We start from the raw sequence: 20,983 nt of genomic DNA, 5'->3' as shown, positions 1-20,983 counted from the left end.
CCTTGCTACAAACAAGGCCGCTTGGTATCTGAATTTTTTTCTGCTATTTTATTCTTCCTCTCACAACATTCACTTTGAGATCACAGAGAGATTCACTGTCATCGCCATAGACAGCCCTTTATCAAACAGACAGAACAAAACACTTCACAAAAAGCTGGGCATCCAGCTCTCAGGTGTGAAAGGTAAACAGTGCATGCCTGTAACTTCTTTATGATATTAAAGCTATACCTTGGTCTTCCCCAGCTAAAGATTCACAACACTGTGTCATACTATAGCGAACTGAGATCAGGAATAGAAGCAAAGTGACTCGTTGACCTGGATCAACCCATAGCCATCCTTCTGGCCACTAGAACAAATTGATGATATCTTTGAACTCCTCCAGCAACGCAGGGTCAATGTCTTCCCAGCCCTTGGGCACGACGAGGGTCTCAGCAGGGACAGTTTGTCGAGCTTCCTGCAGCGGACCATTTTCCTTGTTGCTTTCCTTTACAAAGGGCCGTTCACTCGATCTGATTCTCTTGATCTGTATGTCATCCGATGAACACAGCTTTCGTTTCTTCTCACGGACCGCATCGACAGAAGGCTCTTTCACACTGCAATTTGTATTAGCCGGTGGTTGCTCCCCGGGGTCCTGCTAACCTACTTTTCTTCCGTTTGACCTTGAGAAGGTGTAGTGAGTACGATTTTATCCTTCGCCTTTTTCGCAGGAGTTGAGCTTTCAAGCGGTGATTGAACAGCAAGCCATGTATCATCATCAGACCAGCTATCATCCAGCTTCGGTGTCCCTTCGTCTATGCCACTTCCCTTACAGGGCACGCCATCTTCAATCTCCGTGTTCGTCTGGTCTCCAAGCAATAAGGCAGCAGGGGACGGGAACTCGCTGAAGGCATCATCACTAAGGTCTCTCGAGAGAGTGCTTCTGGACACATCCCGAGGTGATCTTTCCCTGAGGCCAAGTTGCTCCTGTTCACTCTCCACGGGATAATCTTGACTTTCTTGCGGCTGACATCGTGTCGAGGTACAGGACCCTCCCTCCAAATTGATGCCACGCAGCTCATTAAGATGACTCCTGTCCTTCTTCGTCATTGATACTCCCAGAGTTGTCTGACTGAAGCCCTTCGTCTTGCCCGTTTGAAAACATGGTTGTTTTTTGCTCGCCTTGGGAGGCTTGTCAAGTCCATCACGACAACAGAGGTGCTTACACCTACTCTGATTAGCAGTATGTCTTGTCTTGAGAGGTGCCAGTCTTACACTGTCTTATCCTTGCATCGATGGTTGCAAGCCCATTTGCCGTTAGCCATTGGCGCCGGGTCCTCGACATCGCCATCCTTGCTTGTGCTCTCGAAGCTTTTGCTCACGTTGGGGATCTTCTCCATTGTCTTGGGTTTTGTAGGTACTGGCAATGGTTCCAAAGCCGACCAGGCGGTATCCTCTAGTGTGAGAACGTTAAACTATCTTCTATTAGCTACGGCAAATCACACATACCTTGCTGCAGAACGCTGTCGAACAAGGATTCATCACTATCAAGAGTTACAACACTTTCTGAAGTGGGTTGCTTGCTTTGGGAAGCGTCATTTCTAGCGTGGCGAGAGACACTGACAAGAGGCGAAGCCGTGGCAGTCTCGGGCCTCTCATTCGGACGGATAGGGAACACTGTCGGTGGCAATTCAGGCTTCAGGACAGCGGATCTCGATGTCCCAGCTAGCCAAGATTAGTGACAGCCTGGAGAAGTCTAGAGTTCAGGCTGGCATAGTGTTACCGATATCATCACATGAAACGCTACATGACACGAACTGGTCCTTATCCTTCAGCTCCGCACTCAGCAGAATCTCCTGGCCGTTTGACATTCTGCTCGCACTACATCTCTTCAGCTTGAATGCACGACTTTACGGCATTTTCCAACTTACCTGATGCGTCGAAACTCCAGAAGACGACCGTCTGATACCTCAGCCAAGAAACAGACATAGACGGGGCGCCTCAGATAAAAGGTTGGGCACTTTTCGTTCATAAAAGCAATCTCTGCCTTCAGACGAACTTTCACCAGCAATCCTGGCCTGATTTCCTGCTTGTCTATTAGCCATTGGTGCAGTCTTCGTTGCTGCTCCATCGTACCTTTCCAGTCATCTTGACGGCAACCCGAAGCCGCGGGAAACTCGCAACGCGGTCCAACAGTTTCGCGCCGAATGGAGGATTTCTGCTCAATATCATGTCCAGACGTTGTGGCTCGCACTGCCCCAGTGCTTCAATGCTTGTGATGTCAGCCGCGGCCAGTCTTCTGACAGCGACGATCCCAACCTGCTCGATCTGCTTCATTTGTAGTGGAGATGTATCCCAGACCTTAGCCCCGAAACTCCTTGCCAACTCGAGGGCATTTCTCAAGGTCACCGCGTCTTCACGTGCGATCTGGCAGTCGATAATGCATCTAATCAACCTATTTATGTGGCTGAAGACGAAAGACTTGTCTTGCTGGACGATAAATTTGTGCTTCTGAAACTGCTCACCGTCCGGAAGGTCCACCGCACCCAGTTCGGATTGGATCAAGAGCGAAATCTTGTGAGCTGAGAGCGCTATATCAACCTTGATGGGGAAGCGTATTCCGTTGGCACGGTTGATTTCTTTGTAAAAGGACTTCTCCCCAGCTTTGAGACGAACGTCTGAGAATTCTTCCGCTTGAGCGATGACGGAAAGCTTTGACATCTTTTAGCACCCAGTCTTCAGTGCGCATAATCGAACCCCTGGACTTACTATCTGAGAAACAGTAGATTGAGGCTTCAATGTGAGGAGCGTCCTCATGGTCTCGAACCGCACGTAATAGCGAGCCATTGCGTCTCCGAAACTGGTTGATCGCAGACCGTTCACCGTGACTAGCCCACATTCTTGGAGTAGCCTAATGTCCTTCTCACAGATCTGCCGAAGCAATTCATCTTCTTCCTCTATGTGTGCATTCTCTTGAAGCTGATAATGAGCGGGGTTCCTTCTGAGTCTCACAAATAGGAAAGTTCCACCCAGCCACCTAATGGCAGAATCGATGTCAGTCACATTACCCAGTCCGATCTCCGCATTTAGATGATCAATGAGATTCAGATGCAGGCAGCTCTCAACGCTCTCCGACCCCGAGACGAGCTTCTCATAGTGTGCCTCGCATTCTTTTCTGGTCATGATTACAGCGGTGGCGCTGTCATCGAACTGTGGACGTCCTGCACGACCGAGCATCTGCATGATCTCCAAGTCAGAGTACTCTTTACATCCACCACCTTGCCAGCCCACGGTGCCCTTTATGACAACGAGGTGACACGGAAGATTTACCCCGACTGCGAGGGTAGATGTGCAGCATATAATACTGATATGTCCCTGCAGAAACCCAGTTTCGACTGTACGCCGGTCACCTGGATCAAGACCAGCATGGTGAAAAGCGACACCAGCACTCAGCGTATCTGGACGATGTTGAAAATCAGATTTCGTGATTCGAGGCCCCCTTATGGATCAGAACTTACTCTTCAGGTCTGCATTGTGGGCTTCTACAGGCCTGCTTGCTCCTTTCCATGGTCTCGCAGGCGGGTTGGACATCGACCACAGGCGAGCGAGCTCTTTCGCCGTGGATACGGCTGAGTTCCTCGTGCAGCAGAAAATTATTATCGGCTTCTTACAGGAATGCGCCGCTATCAAATCAGGGAGCCTTCGTCCATGGCGTTAGTCAGAACTCGTGAAAGTGACATGACTCGGTGCGGACTCACTTTGTGTTGCACATCTTGTCGAATGCAAAGTCATTCCCTTGTGATCGATAACCGTAGACAAACCTTTGCAGTTTGACGGGACGAAAACTTTCATCGAAGTGCTCTCTATGCGCTGGCAGGTGCTGGTTAATGGCATCGCGACCAAGCCAAGTGGCGATGTCCTCCGAGTTGGGGACCGTCGCGCTCAAGGCGATGAATCTCAACCTGGAACCATTAGTCTTCATGCGAGACACGACCGCCTCGAGTGTTGCGCCTCGGGCCTCTTTGAGGATATGAACCTCGTCAATGAGGAAGAGCTTGACCAGTTGCATCAACCGTGCATGATCCTTCCACTTCCGGGTCATACTATCCCACTTCTCTGGGGTGGTGATGATGATTTGGCTGTTTTGCACGGTCTTGAGCTGTGTATAATCAGTATCGCCGGTCAGCTCAGCGCACTGCAGACCCAGGGTATGAAACTTCGCATTCCAGTCGCGGAACCTCTCCGAGCAAAGCGACTTCGTGGGCGCCTGATAGACCACCTTAAACCTTTCATCCTTGAGTGTGTTGAGCAAACGGCATATCGCCAGCTCCATGATGACGGTTTTCCCACTTCCCGTGGGAGCAGCAAGGACCATATTATAATCACTCCTGTAGACGGACTCGAAGCATTTGGACTGCACGGTATTGAACACGCGAAAAGAGAATATCGAGCGATACTTATCTGGAAGCTCATGCACCGATACAAGGACAGTGCCCCGAGCAGCCGTAGCAGATCGATAGGTTTCAGTGCTTCGTCCCATCCGCGAAGACCCTGGAGCTTTGGACATGGCAAGCGAGGATGCAAATCGGTCTGTGTTCGGATTAGCATGGTACGGCATTTCCGTTTGATCTCGAGCGTCTTCTCGACGCTGTGGAAAATGATCCATGGTCTCCCTGAGGGTTTGGAGCCTGACTAAGGGACTCGAAGGTGATCTCATCCCAGCACCTGAGGAGCTAGATTCTACATCCAGAGGCGACAGCTGAATCACTTCTATCAGTCTTGTCAGTGTTTCATCATTCCAGTTCCTTGATGCTATACACACTGCCAGGAGTTCGCGGTGTTCGGAAAGGGACAGCTGGTCGTGGGTGATTCAGAGCAGCGTAGTGGTCAACATGCGTGCTCTGACGACTAGGGTTTTGCGTCTGTGCATTGGACTGTGCCAATAGCTCGAGGTCTAGTTCAATGATCTCTGAGGTTAGATCTAGGGAGACTGTAGTGGAGAGTACTTCCATGACCCACCGAACGCATCCAACTCCGGAGCATCCTCATGTGATGGCAATTGGGCCTCGGGGAAATAGTTTCCGGGAGTTCGTTGAGCCTGACTGCTGAAATACGGTGCCACTCGCGCACCTTCTTCTAATCTCTGGTTATCATGGCGACTGAACCGACTTGGTGTTTGCAGCTGTGGCCCGGCTCTGCGCTCGTTCAAGGTACGCTGGTTGGCGATGGATTTGCGTCGATGACGATCAGGCCGCATGCTGCAAATCTCTGCAATATCTCGCAGCAGAGATAGGTTGTCATTGAGGAGAGATTGCAATGGGGACTGAGGGACTAAAAGGGAGGATAGGGCGGAAAGACACTGTAGTCCTGCGATGGGAGGGAAGCATGTGACTCCGAATGAGGCAACTGTTTGAGCTCTGGGTTCTATCAGCGACGATGATGCACAAATTCATTACGCTCATCCTTCGATGAGAGACTTATATGGCTTAGGTTATAAAAGACAAGCTGCAGCGTGTAAAGTTTGCTTTGGTATGATACAGAAACATGATGTATACAGGCATAAGATTTGAGCATCATATCCAGCTATAATCAACAAGCGGATAGAAACAATAATAAGGTAGAGTACAAGAAGTTGAGCACATTCCATCGAGAGCGTAAGAGACATCACCATTTCTGTTCATCCATATTTACTTCTGGAGCCATGATACAGTGTCGCATAAATTCAGAAGCCACTAGCAAAGATTGCTAGTCGCAGATTCGGGCTCATTGATCCCGAGAATGCTTTTCAAAGTATCCGCCGTTGGAGTTGCGACCAGCACTGACACGTACATGGCCCGGTGATGTAGGTCGTGACGTGGAAAGGCCGGCATCAGACAAGAAAGGCGTTCCAGGAAGCTTGATAGAAATCTCGTTCGGAGAAGGCGAGGCTGGCGAGGCCTCGCCACTCTTGCTGTCCTTCTCATAGCGGTCGACTCGAATGGGGGGCGGGCGAAGAGTCTGCCGTTGAGCTTTAGCAGAATTGGCGCTCGACTCTTCACAAAGGCAAGTGGTCACAAGGACTGCAAAGGACCCAAGGAGGAACTGTAAGAATAAGCATTAGCTTTCAGCACAGTGAGTAAAAGAGGGGGGGGGGGGGTCACATACATTGGCAGTGAGTTCAAACTCAAGGAGCCAGGTGCTCGCTAGCATTGTGAGGACAATGCTTGCAGCTGTAGCGATATTCCTGGCGTCCCTGTAGGCATATCCGATGCAGAAAGAGGTCGCAATTCCGCCAAAAGCTTGAATGATCACCGTAGACCAAACAACCCAGTTGTATCCCTCGAAGAAACCACTGGCCGCAACTTTCTCGCCGTCCAAAAATACAACTCCAATGAAAAGGGCAGGGAAGATAGAGTAAATGGCTAGTTGAACGTTGCGGACCCAGAGCGAGGTCGCCTTCGCGCTGTCCTGGATCACCTTTTCGAAATACACACCGGCAAGGCCAGAGGCAACACAGGCACCTACAGTAGCCAAGAGACCAATTGTCCCGTTCAAGCGAGGGTTAGCAGTCAGGATATCCTCCTCAATTCCTTCGTAGGTGGCAGAACGCTTGTGCAGGTTTTCGCGTCCCAGCTTAGCAGCCTTCCACTCCTCCAAAGAACGCGGGAAGGAAAGATGAGCAGTTTCATCAAAGTGGGCCTCGTCGACGCTGCCATCTGGTATGTGCACCAGTGCGACTCCAATCACGAGGAGTGCCAGCAGACCCCATTTGCGCAAAGAAATCGACCTTTTGAAGACGAACAGGCTGAAAATGGCCGTCACGAGAAGCTTCAGCTGATACGACACCTGGAAAGTAGCAGCTTGCAAGTTCGAAAGCGCAATGTACTGCAGAGAATTGGCGATAGTGTAAAGGCAAGCGGGGATCGCGAGCTTCCAACTGTCACCGGAGAACACAGCGGAGGTAAGTGAGAAGAAGAGCGACGTTGCAGGAACCGAAGGAGGTGCCGTCTTGGATACCTCGTATAGGGCTATGGTCAAGGAAATGGCGAGCTTTGCGACCTCGTTGAGCAACACGGCAGTGGACGTCAGATACCGTCTGCCGCCAGCTGGCGGCATAACCCTGGAATAATGTGACAACTAAGATTTGAAATTAGTTTCTTCCTAACGCAAAAAAAGACACGGAAACCTGAGGTGAACCTACCAAGACAAAGGCAGAATACTGTGCCGTCAACTACAAAGAACGCGATAGTCAGCAATGGTGCTAGGGAGCCCGACGCTAAGCGCATAGCATCGTTACGCAATGATTCTTCAGCGCGGAAGACTTGAGAATCTTACAAGAACCCAAGAAGCATTCTTCATGGTTGTTCCCAGTCCTGCAGACCGATGCACTGCAGTCTCTCCCATTATGACGTTAGTCGACGGTACCGGCGCTGTGCCTTGACAAGCCTCCCGTAGAACACTGAGCAGTACTAGATAGTCAACACGACGGGTTCTGCCTACTCGTCGCGTGAGCTTGATGTTTGGGGGACCACCGTTGTGGAAATGTTTTCGTGGTGTGCGCGCGCGTTGGTCAGTTGTCGGAGGCGGAGGTGGAAGTGTGAGGTCTATTCGCACTGGGCCGTGAATGCGCCTGTAAACCGAGGCCCGATCGAGTGGACTGCGAGAGGCAGGGTTGGCGGTTGACCACTGTCAGTTGAGGTAAGATGGAGGAAGGAGATCTTGAGGATCGAGCTCACACGGAGCACCACCGGGGTAGAACAAAGCACAGAGGGAAAACTGCAGGAAAAGCTTAAGGAACAATCAGGAATAATCATAAGGAGGAGAGAGTCAGAGAGTCCGGGGTATTGTCGAGACGCTTTGTTTGGGCGGTGTGGATTACGGGGGGAGGGGGGGAGGGTGAGTGGGAGCAAAGCAGCTGAGCAGCGGTGGCGGTCTAGTACCCCCCCCCCCCTTCCACTTCCCTACTGTGTAAGTTACTAACATCTTCATACATAGTAGTTAGTGTAGTGTAGAATAAACGAGGTAAGGTTAACAACTAACTTGAAGTGGTTCTTCCCACTTCCCACTTTTCCAGCCTCCATTTCGATTTCTTTGGGTCCAAACTCCCCCCTGAAGAATGGTTGCTGACGTCAGACTAAGACATAACTTAACATGTCGACGTCGATCCGTGCTTGTCACCTTCTCATGCACTAACTAACTACCTATCCGTTACTCATATTACTTGGTTAACTAGCATTTCTACACAGTAGCATCGACTGACGGAGAATCCTTCCGACAAACCAATCCTGTCTTCCGGCACCTTGGCAAGCCACCTACTCTCCAATCCAGGCACCGCTACTCGCCCTGTCGTGGTACTACTCAACGTGCCTTGCTGCCATTCGACAAGCCCGGCGGGTATTATCTGTTGGCTTCAGGGGCTCGCTCCTTTTCAGCTACACCATCAGCGACAAACAGGCGGGGCCTCAGGGCACTCTCTAGTCTAGACACTACGCTCGTACACAGTTATAGCCACGACTCTCTCGTCTTCATCGCAATCGACCAAACCACGTTAGACGAATTGTGAGAGAAAATCATGTTCTGACTTTCAGATTGTAAAATTCGTGGTACACTGTACCACATGGCCTAAATCAAGGAAATATATACATGAGTGGATAACGAGCCAGCGATGATGTTCTGAGAGAACAGAAGATCCTATGGCGTCATGTTTCCAAAAGACAAATAGCAATAAGCAAGGTATCAGTGAGAAAGCAACGAGTGTTCAGGTGGGTATGTAGATAGTATGAAATGCATCAAGTGAGTGAGTGAGTCTCGGCTAAGGTCGAGGCGTTATAAGAGTGTGATCAAACGTGGGTTTCGTAAAGACTAGAAGACGGTCGTGCTTTTTTAATGGACAGCTGTCATGTTGCCATTCTCGTTTTGCCACCTGATAGCCCAGAGTGGGAAGTCTTCGCTCTGCGGTGTCTCGTTCGACTCTTCGAGGATGATCGCTTCACTGCTATCAGTTCGTCTTCTAGAGTGTCGGCGTTGTGCCTTGGGCACAGCTGGGGCAGGACGCATTGGGGTTGGTTTCTGCGTTGGAAGGGTTGAGAGGCGATATGAGGGATGCGTAGGTGTCAAAGGAGAAGCTCCGCTAGTGACTGGAGACGGAAGACTCTCAGAGTACGCCAAACTAGTGCGAGGTGAGGGAAACGAGTAGACCGTCTTCTGTTCCCCATCAGAGGAACTGCTTTGAAAAACCAGCCCTTCCCGATCGGTGCTCGAACCGGTCTGCCCGGATCTAGCCGATAGGCCGGGGCTCAGGCGTAAGAACGACATATCCGTGCCATAAAATGAGTCGCGCGAAGGCACGGAAAGCATGGATCCCTGATCGGGTTCTGAAACACGAACTTCATTGAAGAGACTAGGCGTGATTTTGCCTTGCCTCTGTCTCATCGCTTCCAAAAGGTGTTCTTCTTGCCGTGTCACTGCAATGACTCGGCTTCGCCGATTCGTCTCTTTTTGCGCCGTCATTGAGCTTCTGGTGCGCGGAACAGGCTTGGAATAGTTGACTGTAGGATTGCCATAATAGATTTCCGGCTCGGAGATGGTGGGGATCCCACTCGATCGGCGGGACTGACTTTTTCTAGTTGCTGTCGATGATCTTCCCGCTGACGACATGGAGGGGTTTCGACGGATAGATTGGCTCCTCTGGCTATATTGCGATCCACGACTGATGCCGGATATTGGCCGGTCGACGCTTCGTAGAGTGCCTTTAGTGGTATGTGCTGCAGAAGCTGTGCAAATTTCAGGCTCGAACTCGCCGTAAGTTGCCACACTATTTCTCGCACTTGCATCAGAATGACCTTTAGTATAGTCTTGATGTTCATCTTCCTCCTCCTCTTCATCTTCGGACGAAGACAGACACAGTACACTTGAATGGTTGAGGTCCACTGTCCTCAATGTACTCTTGCTGGTTTTCTTGGGCATCGAGTTCTTTAAATTAGCTCCATCGCGGCCAGCACTCGAAGCCCGATAAGCTCTCGGTGGAAGGCAAGTTTTAGGAGACAAGTAGGACTCTCTGCTCCACTCGCTCACGGAGCTATTAGACGATATGTCTCTTGACTCCTGCTCAGTCGACCTTGGATCGCGCTTCATCACAAGTCTGTCTCGGTTTGGAAATTGCGCATGCGATCGTTCAGACACCTGGGGATTATGTTCCCTGTCGCTATACCTTTGCAGAGCGATGTCCATCTCGTTCGTACTCATGGTCTTCTCAAAGGAAGGGTTCAACCAGTCCGAGCTTTTGGTCTTGTGAGTGGTAGATGGTTCAGGACTGTGGTGGTCGGTAGATTTGAGGATAGAGGCTCTCGGACGAGCCGGTGTTTTCGTCAGCTTGTGATCGGAGTAATGGGTTCGCGATTCTTGTGGGTTGATCGCAGTCTGCTCGAAGATCACTGAGATAGGAGAGGGCGAATCCACCATACGTTGAGGAGACAGGAGAGGCGCAGCGGTCGCCTTTGGCTTGGGAAACAGTAGAGAAAGATCAATTCGAGACGGCCGCATCTTCCTCCGCGAGTCCTTCATAGATCCTTTGGGTTGTTTCGGCCCGTGACGGGGTTCTGCATTTTGCCCCGGTCCGGATTTGCGATCCTCGCTTTTTCCAAGGTCGGTGGTTGCGGTTCCAACAGCCAGACTCGAGTTTGTTGTTGATTCTTTGGAGCTAAAATACGAGAATAGGGCTGAAGACGAGCCTGTCAAATGTAGTTTCTTCGATGCTGTGGGTACAGCGGGCAGGGCTGTATCCTCCGTCCGATATTCTAGGCCTAAAAGAGGTGACGAGGCTCGGACACGCAGATGGGCTGGCGGGAGAGTGGCTTCTGAAGCGGCGGTCGGAAAGGGAACGAAACTTCCACCACTCTTTTGCGAGTTCACATCCGGAGATCGTCTGAAGCTCGGCTTTTTCGATCTTCTCTTGTCGTCTTGCTTTGAGTAGTCATCGTGTGATGGGATGTCGGCGGCTCCCAAGATCTTATAGGCCTTTGAGGAATTTTCGTTCCTCAGATCATTCTCACTTCCTGTTGCTGAAAGCTTCACGCCGGTGGTTGCATCCATTGTTTGGTGATTGTCGACAGAAGACTGTCGGAATCTGACTGGGGTCAGGAAATTAGATTCTTGGACTTGTAAGCTCCGCGCCGGTCAGATCCGATACAACCACTTCACGTGTGGTTATAGATCAGATTCGGAGTAAGCACATAGATCGTTGCTCAAGTACAACGGTGAGGTAAATCCAGAAAGATGAGACTCGATGTGGGAGATGTCGAATCTTTCTAGCTTTGCTCTTCGAGTCCGCTTGTGTCTACCCCACAAAAGCGTAAATCGGTGTGCTGTCAGAAACGCCTTATGCGTATGTTTGATTACCGCTTCGATCACGACAGACGTTTCGTCTTCAGCGTCTGCCAAATGCTAATAGAGCTCGAATAGGCGGTCTGGGAAACCGAATGTCGCTGGTACCTGGACCTTCAACGCCACAATATGTTGGAGCGGGGATTCGTGGCATAAGGTCAAGGGAAACAAGAAGGCAAGTGACAAAAAAATCTCTTGCATACACAAATGCTCGACTTTGGCAGCGAAGAAGCTTGGTCTTTCAGGGTCAATGTGAACGAGCGAAGCTATTGTTGGAAATGTGCAGTGGCCCCAAGAAGAGCGTCTTCAACTGCTTTTGAAAGAATGCCGGTGCAGAAGATTGACCGGGCGCAGGCGTGTCCGGCCGCCAGAGGCTAAAAAGATAAAAATGATATAAATAAAAACTAAAAATCAAAAAGGAAAAGGAAAAATAATCAAATAATCAGCAGGCGCAGTGCGAAATTGTTTATTGGAACCGTACGGAGTATATTCCAACCAACTATTAATCACGGTGCAGAGGGCATAGTAAAACAGTAGTAGAATACTATCGGTAAAAGGGGTGGAACACAGGACATTGAATACTGGAAGGAGGCGCCAGTAGTGTCTAAATCTAGTCGCATGGACCAGCTTCGACGCGAGTATTTCGGGATAGTCAACCCATTGAACCCAAACAAAAGATGCCTTGGAAGGTTTTCTTAGCAACTCAAATCGTTGATTGTGGAGCTGCTGGAGCATGAACGTCAAGGACCAAGCCCTGTCTGTCAGGCGAAAAACTGGTCAGGGGAGAGCGAATAACGATTGGGGATTCGAGCAGCGTACAACAACAGTAACAATCGACCAACACCCCTCAACCATGGCTCCATAGATCGCGAAATGTCCGCTGAGAGGCCGAGGAAGCATGAGTGGTCCATCCGGTGGAGGGGAGCTCGAGGGGTGGATTCGTGGATACCCGGTGATGATAATTTGATAACTCATGATGGGTCCCCGGGGCAAGCGATGCCCCATCAAGGCAAGTACAGGAGCCAAAAAGAAATCGGTTTCTCTTCTTCATGTTGCAATTGGAGACTACTCAAGGTCAGTACGAGGCATTGTGCCACAAATTCTGTCTGGGCTCTGCATTCGGTCTCCTATGGGGCCCTAGAAGGTCCGTGAAAGACTCAATGCTCCGAGTTTCCGAATCATCACATGAGGGATTATACATAGTAGACCCTCTACCGATGACTACCTACTAATCAACTACGCAAGAAATTGATTACCTGGAAATTGACGCCGGGGACTCCAGGGGTTCCGAACGGGACGACGGGTAAAGCCTCCATGAACCCAGGACCTACTGTGTAGAAAAGAAGGATACATCTCACAGTCATGAAAGACCAGAAAGTGACAAGTAACTCAGACCTAGGTATCTACAGTGTAGTTACTGTGTAAGTGGTTGATTATCATTGGAAACCCCTTGCTTTAGTCGAACTTTCTGCTTTGATTTTTCTTTTTTCCCCTTCAAGGATGTATTCCTTCCCGTCTTCTGCGTTTTTCTAGGGGTGGTTCTAGAGGCAATAGTCGTTATTTCCAGGAAATTAATTACGGAACGATTTAGGCGCGCGGCTGCACACGTGCCTCCCTGCAATATTTGGAGATACCCGAACAAAGTCCTTGGTAAGGAGAGCGGGCCACTGCCACCTTCTGGGATGGTGTACCGATACTACAGGCTGACTACGGAGTAATTTCTTATGCAACACATACATAAGAGAGTGCCAGTATGCAAAACACGAAATGTTGGGTGCTGTCATGTCAGACCAAGTTGTTGTCAGCAGTGATCCAAAATCCTTCCTGAATGACCTCCTCAGGGGCTAAAAAGCGGCTAGCTTTTCTCCAATCGATGATCTGTGAAGCGTGCACTCTGTACTGCGGATGTTTTAACTACTGTATTTACTCACTGAAACTCGAAAGATGGCCTCGTAGAACTCCAAGCTACGGCAGTTCTTCCTCGCCTGTCTTCGACCACCCGTCCCTTGACTGGTTCTTTTCCCCAATGGGATTATTAGTTGATGCTGATCGTCATCCCGCCCCTCAATGTCATGTCCCAGCGTCATATTGGTGGGGTCAATCGCTGCACTCCCGAGTCAATAGTGGTCGATGAAATCGATCTTAAGCAAGCACGAACCCGCCCATCTCTACTACAAGCGGAATATCGAGGAAGTTTTTTTTTGTTCACATCTCGTCGGCAACCGTGCGCCACTACCGATCGGGAGGCAAGATAGCGGCGAACTATACATCGATCGTTCGTCATTGGGTGACCAGGAAGGGCTTGATCTCGAATCTTCACGCAGAACGGCAGATTGGTTCTCATTCAGTATAATGATCGATGACCTGATGCACATGTTTCCATGGGACCCCGCTGAATCACACTCAACCTGCAGAGGGGTTAAGCAGCGCCCAGCATGAGCAGAGAATGATGATGCCCACGGCAGTCAGTACGGAGTTCACTCTGACCACAAAACAAACGGGCTCGGCTCATCGAATGCACGATGATATCTTGGAATGCGACTGGATCCTGGACAGATCGTGTGGAGATTTGCCGCCTGCCATGATGAACCCCTGCTACTTACTGCAACGTGCTGCTGAGATGCGGGGCTTGCAATGTCTTGTCTGCAGATATTCTCTGGCCCATCAGTACTCCGTATCTCACTCTGAAAAATGACTGAGTGAGATCCTGGAATTGCGAAGGCCTGCAAGTAATGTCTGCATCATCCTGGTAGTTCAATAAGCAGATCGATCGTCCGCCAAGCTGCCGTCCGTCCGGCTGGCCATCTTTTGCCCGATTAGTCCCCCTCGACAAAAATAAATACTTCAGCTGGCGTAGTTATGACAAATCTGGTGGCCTGCTGGGGACCAAAATTCATGCCCACTGCGTCTGGTGCTAACGCTGCTGCAAGCTCAACAGACAGAAAAGCTAAGCGCCATAATCACCCCACAAGACTCCAGAATATCGACGACAATGTTCCTGGAGCGATAACCCGAGAAAGTAAGACGCAGCCCCGTTCTCCAGAAAATGGCAAAACTCAATCCGCACGTCAATTCAGCCTTCCAGATAGCCTGTCGTACCAGTTTCAGGCATAAGGAGACCATCGGAGAACTGTTCGCTGACTTTTGACACCCAACCCTCTGGGACCTCTGGTTTGAGACCCCTGATCGACAAGCCCTATACCGAATTCTGATCGATCCACGGGACATTTTTTCAAGCTGCCAATTCACCCCCTTCACCCCTTCCTGCACAAAGGGGAATTCAGAAACAGAACCCAAAAAGATAGTTATCTGGATGAATGAAACCAAAGATCTGGTCAAGCATGCAGTACGGCAGAGATCAGGGGCAACTCAGCCGGGATAGTAGTCAACTCTAGTCGACTCCGAGAAGAGGAAAAGGCGCTTATCCCCCCAGACAACAAACAACAAGATCATCAAAGGAACAAGGGAGCAGCTCTCCCGCCATCGCTATTCCCAAACAAAACCTATCCCCCGAACATTCACCCCCATAACCTACTCCATAGCCCCGCTGTTCGCACGAATCTATTCCCTCTTCTGCAAATGCTCCGAATATGACGGCTCAGGATACACAGTGACTTCAGCCTCCTGCTCTGATTCTTCACGGACATCCCAACCGCGCTAAATTGGTCCAACTGGGAGGCCTGGGTGAGACAGTCCGTGCTGCTTAGGGCACACAATCTTGCAGGCATGGCGTCCAGTAAGGATAGGTGAGGTTTGGAATCTCACTCAGTACGTTAATAGGTGTTGCTGACCGACTTCCAATCTTGGAGGCTCCTCGTCGATCTAATCACTGTACTCCTGAGCACTTGAACCCCGCCCCATCAGGTTCTCCTGGCGTCAGTGATGTCAACCAATCAAGCCAAGGAGCCGGCGTACATCATCCTGGTAACTTATAGAGTTGGCATGCTTTGAAAGCGGCCGGGGGCGGAGTGGTAGTGCTAAGAATGATGGCGGCGTATACCTGTAATTTCATATTCTAAACTCACCAACTGGTCTTACATCTACTATTTTGCTATCCCTCGCTCCATTACCTCTGTCCCTCTGTCTCGTGAGCGAGCAGCATAGCCCACTCAGCACAGATACCAAGTTTGAGGTCCTTGAAGCTATCCTTCAGCCGTCTTCTGGGTTCTCAGCCCCATAGTGATAGGGACTCATTGGGACTTAGCCGGGGCCCCGTTGCCAAGAGAAACGAGCTACCTAGATGGTACTGTGCGCTGTACGAACCGAGCAAAGCGCAGGACCTGTCGGACCGAAAATATAAGGCTAACGGAGCATACTCAGAGCTAATGTTTCGGAGACTAGAAGTGGAAGAGCACGGTACAGCACCATTAGATCTTCGATGAAGGAAGAAGGGAAAGGGAAGGGAAGAGGCCGGTGTTTAGAGCTCGCTGAGTGACTGGCGGGGTTGATCTAGAGGGTGATTGTGGTTGGGGGAGGAGGATGGGAGCTATGGGAGGTTGGAGGGGCATGGCATACAAGTGAGGAGGGTACGGACCACGGGCTCACAATCTGATGCAGGAGGTGTCTGTCCTGTTCTTCATGACTCGCCTGCGTGAATGGAACTAAGGGACTAAGTAGTATGAGGCTATAAGCGGAACTGTATATACTTCGCACACGAGGGAAAGGGAGCACCGATCACGATTGTGCCTCTGCACGTTCTCAGAGGTGTTCTTGTTCCCCCTGCGGATTTCCAGGAGCGTGTATCTGCTCTTTTCGGCAAAGGATTGTCAAGTCCGATATCTTAACCTCGTTTAACTCAATCGACTCTCTTTGCGTGCTCTTACAGGGCCCGGCTTTGAGCACATATTATACGATTTATTGACACTCGAACAGAAAAAGGCACTTGGTCCACCCATCATGCGACGAGTCAGATAGAATAGGAACTGACTCGGCTTGGCAATAAGAAAACCTGACAAGCTGCCCATATATATCACATTCTTGTTGATATGCTCGTGATGGCTTCTGAAAACATGACAAGCTTTGCAAGCAAGGTGCACAATGGCCATCGTGCGAACGAGGAGTATTCATTACTCAGCGGGAGTATCCACTCGAGCAACATCCCCATCTTTGCGTCCCAAACCGTGCGTGTTTCAACTTTCATCCTTTTCCTACCAATACTCCCCTCTCTCCTCATGTTCGTTGGTTTGACTGCGTGGGGAGACATGAGACAGGAAGCGTGAGATAACCTTACTTCGAAACACCCTAACCGCACATGAAAGCTAGCGGAGGAAAACCAACCAGACCCTGGGATGAAAGCTTGTCGTGACTCAGGGTCCTCGTTTCACTTTATTAATAATATGACCGGTGTGTGGCATCTGGAGTTTAAATGATGTATTCAGCTTGTCATGGTTCACCGGAGGGGGTGAGGGGATGGATGGGCAATGCGCAATCCGTTAATGAGACCTCACGAGTCGCATGGTTTATGCATCGAACTCGTCGGCCCCAACATCAATGAGCTTGGAGTAATTGCTGATCTTACGGCGCTTTCTGCTGCTCCTTCGAAGACTACTCCGCCTTCTTTCGCGGGTGGTGGTAGGTGTTTTGGGGCCCGGAGCTTGGGTGGTCCCCTGAGAGCTTTCCCTTCGACTGCTCAGTCTAGTGACTCTGCCACTCAGACGGTCTGGTGTCGACTTTTCGCGTTGCTCAGAGTCTTCCTTTGGCTCGGGCAACGACTGTTTCCTCTTGCGACTCCGAGTCTCACTTCCAGTCACCGTCAGTATTTCTTCCGTCGGCTGTGTATCGCGCTTTTCTCTTGGCTTGGTCGTAGGGCTACTGTCCGTTTCTCGGCTCGTGACTTCATTGCTCGCTTCCCGCTCTTTATCAATCAACGACTTAGTCGACTCGGTAGATGGTTGCGAACCAATTGGTAATTTATACTGTGGTATATTTAGCATGATTGGGGTTATTCGTGAGCACGAGTAGACTTACATGGTGTCGAATCTTGAGCATCGGATCCAGAATCTCTTCTTGGATTGTCCGACGCACTTCCTCGGAGTCGGGAATGAAAAACTTTGGCAAGCCCCTGCGTATAAAACCTTTACTTTTATATCCCGGTGTCGCTTCCAACAGCTCACGCTTTCTGAGCACGTCGGTCATCTGAATGACCGTCTGTCCGTTGCAATCTGCACGCGGTCAGAGTACTGTGCAGAAGGTAGAAGCGGGTCACTCACGAAGCTTCTCCGTAAAAGTTGAGGTATGGCTCGGATAGCCTTCCGTCTGTATAATCTGAATGGCCCTCCTAAGAAGAACGAGGCTAGTCATTTCTTGGAGTACTGGGCCCTCTTTAAGCCTAAGAAGGCACCGATAACAAGCGTGGACTTCAGGTAACCTGGGGTCGTCGCTATCAGTGTATCCGTAGCAGGCCAGATGTTGGTGCGAGTGGCAGAAAGAGCACTCAATCTATGCAGCTTAGTTTTCATTCCACTCCCGACATCGTCCGATCGATTACTCACCATGGCCTTCGCTTTTTCCTCACCTTCCCAGCCGCATTGACATTTCACCTTGCCTAGGCCTTCCTCCTCTGTTGAAACATCCAAGCCATGAGCTTTGCGATATTCCTTGATTTGACGAATGCTTTCCTCAGACAGAACCGGCTTTTGAGCTTCTGGTGGTGGTGAGGGTGGCAGAGGTGTTAAGACGCTTGATCCCGGAGACTCGGGTCGTTCACTAGGTACAATAGGCTGCGTGGGAGACATATCGCCATTGAAGAGAGAATCTGAAGCTTGCGTCTATGCTGGTCAGCCGCCTACCGCGGGATGAATCGCTCATTGCGGATATGTGTCACTCACTTCCAGCATCTTCTGCAATTGCAGCCTTTCAATAGCATCTTGGGTCGGCTCAACGTATGAATCATCCTTCTGCGATGGCCCCGGTGAAGGGACTGGGTCCAGAGTTGGCGGATCGGCTTCCTTTGTGCTGTTGTTTTGTTCAATAACATTTATAGCAGCTTCGCTCTCTTTTTCTTCGAATCCGACGTCGTCCATCCTTCTGACTACATCAGTGTGTTCGAGATCAGATGGAATCTGGGGTAAAGCTTCTGACCCTTCCGGATCAGGCCCAGTCCATTTCATTGAGGAGACTCTTAGCCCCACTCTGATTCCAGTTAGCTACATGGCCAGGACAAAGATCCAGGGTCTCTTACGTATGCCAGCCACTGTCCATCAGACCGCATGATTGCGATTCTCTTTTCCAATTATCTGTGTGGGGAAACCTGATCGTGTCATCTTTAGCTCCGCTGAAGCCCGGAGGCTCATATTCAGGAGGGCAATTATCAGTGTAGAACAAATGAACACCTAGATTACGTTTGTCTGTATGATCATCCTCCGTTAACGAAAGCTATTTTCAGGACGAAGGGGGTATACTCACTCGGAAGTGCTGGTAAAAATGCACTGAGGGTGATCAACCGCCTCACGATCGTCTCCAGGCCTACCCTGGCCGATTGCGCAGACTTTATGTCGGCAACAAGGCCCACTGGCTCTATCGACAAACTTTCGAGGCGTTTGTTGATATCTCCGGACTCTCCAGAGTACTTGAACGAGAAAGTGTACGACTCGAGTACATTCTCCGGTGCATTCTTATCAACAAGGACGGTCAGTTGGATCGCTTCCAGCACGTTCTTGCTCAGTGCGTCGAAGATGCCATTTTCCTGCGCAGGTCAGTATGCCGTAGGGTGTGACGGACTCCGGCGTCATACCAAGATGTCGAGGATCATATCCGCTTTGGGATCCGAGCCTCGAATGATCACCTTGAGCGGCTGACCTCGCTTGCCTTTTCCGAAAGGGACCTGGGCGTTCGACTCCAGAGTCGGGCATGGCGTCTTCCGGTCGAGGAACTCGCGGTAGGAGAATTTCTTATCGCGTTGAGCCTCCTTGAGATCCCTGTCATCGAAGCAGGGCAATGGTAGAAATTCCCTGGGGCATGATACATCTATGAGATTCTAGCTATATAGCGAATCGAGGCGGAAACGCGACGAACCGAAGGTAGAACAAGGTACCAAACTAGTTAGGTGTCAGGCGGATATCGGGTGACCAGGCCACAGGAAAATGAAAATTTAAGGCCCTACCGATACATGCAGCATAATCTGGACCATCTCCAGACTTTGTTGCTGCTGCTGCGATATACTTCCTTTGAGCACTAAGCTGGGGGAAACTCCAATGACGGCCTGTGTCTGGCCATCGGCAGTGGGCCCGATCTTCGCAGCCGGGTCATGAAGGAGGCGAGGAGGCGGAGGCTGTAACTGCACGGAGGGGGGGAGGGGATTGGAGCTTCTAACCCTCGCCATGCTGGAGAAGCGGGCGCGATGAGTGATGCAGTGTGAAGAATGCAGTATGGTACGTCTGATCAATGGAAGGAGTCACAGGGAAGAGAGGGGGGAGGCTCCGGAGTTCAAGGAGAGTAACATTGCAGATGAGCAAGCAATGTAATCTTCGGGTAAAGCAGACCGACCCCAACGCGGGTTGACGACATCAGAAGTCACGGGGAATGTACAGTGCAGCCCATGCCTCTTCTTTTTTTTAGTTTTTGCGTTTTCTTCTTCTTCTTGCCAGCAGATTTCACCGGTTGATTAGGTAAGGTATGTATATAAATTAGTAGACATGTAACGACAGCAATTTTGATGATATACTATTTTTCTGATCTACGCGAATATTGGTGCTGCAGCCTGAGATTTCTCAGTGGCTGATTACTTAGGCGAAGGGAAGACAGCGGGAAATAGTATGTACTGTAGTAACTTAGTAGCTACCTAGTTATATATTGCAAAATGCCACTTGACACAATCCAATCAATTAACCGGGCTAGAACCGATCAGTCAAGCTCCACGCGTTCTCAATTAACGGCTTCTATACTCAATACTCAAGGTCTGCAGCCGAGGGAAAACTGGATTGTAACCGACCGCCGCTTTCAGGTTGATAGCGAGACGGGTCTGAAAGTTTGATCTGGCACTTCCCCGCAATTAAGTTGTCCCTGGCAAGTCTCCGACATCTTACACAGTATTCTCTTTATTTCATTCACTGAATTTGCCTAGTGGGGTTTTCCGTTCCCCTATGATGCTGCGCACTCAAGAGACAAGTTTTTCCCTCTGCTTAGATTGGTTCCAGCCTCTAAGAAACATGGTATATGAACATCACCATCTTCATCTCCATCTACAAAACCCCACCATGTCACGTGTATTCAGGGCAAGTGGCAAGATTGTTGTAATCTGCATGAGGACAAACAAAGCCGAAGTAATCCAGAGTAACAGTAAGACAAAAAAAAAGTGTCAGATGCACTGATAGTGAAGAGCAATGAAAAGGCTCATTGGTGGTGCTGGGCAACGGGAACCTACTGATGCCATGAGTTTGCACGGGAGGTAACATGGTATACAGTCCATGTAGTATGAATCTACATGTCTCAGGAGAAATGATTGGGCGTCAGGTCACCGAGCGTTTCGGGCAATGGGCAAATTTGAGCCCTGAGTCTGCAGGACGGCAAAACCCAGTAGTAGCTGTGATTAGCCTAGCCGCCTGTTTTTCGTTGCCTCTCTTACCTTAGTAGAAGAATTTGCCTCCCTTTCGTTTGAGACATTGTTAAGTTAATTCACAGACACACACACACTCTCTCTCTCTCTTTT

At 50.1% G+C, this 20,983-nt stretch overlaps 4 protein-coding genes across 4 annotated transcripts; all 4 read right to left on the bottom strand.

Annotated features, from left to right (window-relative positions):
• Nucleotides 1–260: 260 nt before the first annotated feature.
• On the bottom strand, nt 261–5,233 carry BP01DRAFT_411980 (putative DEAD/DEAH box DNA helicase (Mer3); the record flags this gene model as incomplete). Its single annotated transcript, XM_025578937.1, has 13 exons — nt 261–593; nt 644–1,204; nt 1,252–1,432; nt 1,486–1,701; nt 1,760–1,857; nt 1,908–2,062; nt 2,113–2,688; nt 2,746–3,434; nt 3,495–3,676; nt 3,735–4,505; nt 4,590–4,716; nt 4,799–4,957; nt 4,996–5,233. The coding sequence occupies 13 exons, from the start codon at nt 5,231–5,233 to the stop codon at nt 347–349; spliced, it is 4,200 nt and encodes a 1,399-aa protein (XP_025432868.1). The 3' UTR covers nt 261–346.
• A 256-nt stretch (nt 5,234–5,489) lies between these two features.
• BP01DRAFT_355296 (putative UDP-galactose transporter) lies at nt 5,490–7,836 on the bottom strand. The gene is made up of 4 exons (XM_025574652.1): nt 7,291–7,836; nt 7,157–7,186; nt 6,121–7,092; nt 5,490–6,057 (listed from the first exon to the last, which is right to left on the bottom strand). Exons 1-4 carry the CDS (start codon nt 7,357–7,359, stop codon nt 5,740–5,742), a joined length of 1,389 nt encoding a protein of 462 aa, XP_025432867.1. The 5' UTR covers nt 7,360–7,836; the 3' UTR covers nt 5,490–5,739.
• An 810-nt stretch (nt 7,837–8,646) lies between these two features.
• Nucleotides 8,647–11,046, bottom strand: BP01DRAFT_422276 (uncharacterized protein; the record flags this gene model as incomplete). Its single annotated transcript, XM_025579560.1, has 1 exon — nt 8,647–11,046. The coding sequence occupies one exon, from the start codon at nt 11,044–11,046 to the stop codon at nt 8,839–8,841; it is 2,208 nt and encodes a 735-aa protein (XP_025432866.1). The 3' UTR covers nt 8,647–8,838.
• A 5,750-nt stretch (nt 11,047–16,796) lies between these two features.
• Nucleotides 16,797–19,657, bottom strand: BP01DRAFT_293101 (putative meiosis specific protein Hop1; the record flags this gene model as incomplete). The annotated part of the gene is made up of 10 exons (XM_025571721.1): nt 16,797–17,252; nt 17,305–17,498; nt 17,547–17,769; nt 17,829–18,104; nt 18,165–18,468; nt 18,518–18,683; nt 18,742–19,021; nt 19,070–19,286; nt 19,351–19,373; nt 19,439–19,657. 10 exons carry the CDS (start codon nt 19,655–19,657, stop codon nt 16,797–16,799), a joined length of 2,358 nt encoding a protein of 785 aa, XP_025432865.1.
• Between the last annotated feature and the right edge of the window lie 1,326 nt (nt 19,658–20,983).

Source organism: Aspergillus saccharolyticus (assembly GCF_003184585.1).
Source record: "Aspergillus saccharolyticus JOP 1030-1 unplaced genomic scaffold BP01scaffold_9, whole genome shotgun sequence".
Lineage (NCBI taxonomy): Eukaryota > Fungi > Ascomycota > Eurotiomycetes > Eurotiales > Aspergillaceae > Aspergillus > Aspergillus saccharolyticus.
The sequence above is the reverse complement of the archived record's forward strand: the minus strand, read 5'-3'. Positions and strand labels throughout refer to the sequence as shown.

What these genes read in the sequence shown, in the direction of transcription:
- BP01DRAFT_355296 (XM_025574652.1), bottom strand. Translation starts at nt 7,359, where the DNA reads ATGGGAGAGACTGCAGTGCATCGGTCTGCAGGACTGGGAACAACCATG. An exon ending in AGAATGCTTCTTGGGTTCTT is followed by an intron (nt 7,187 to 7,290) that starts GTAAGATTCTCA and finishes CGTTCTTTGTAG; the next exon opens with TTGACGGCACAGTATTCTGC. An exon ending in AGTTTGAACTCACTGCCAAT is followed by an intron (nt 6,058 to 6,120) that starts GTATGTGACCCC and finishes TTATTCTTACAG; the next exon opens with TTCCTCCTTGGGTCCTTTGC.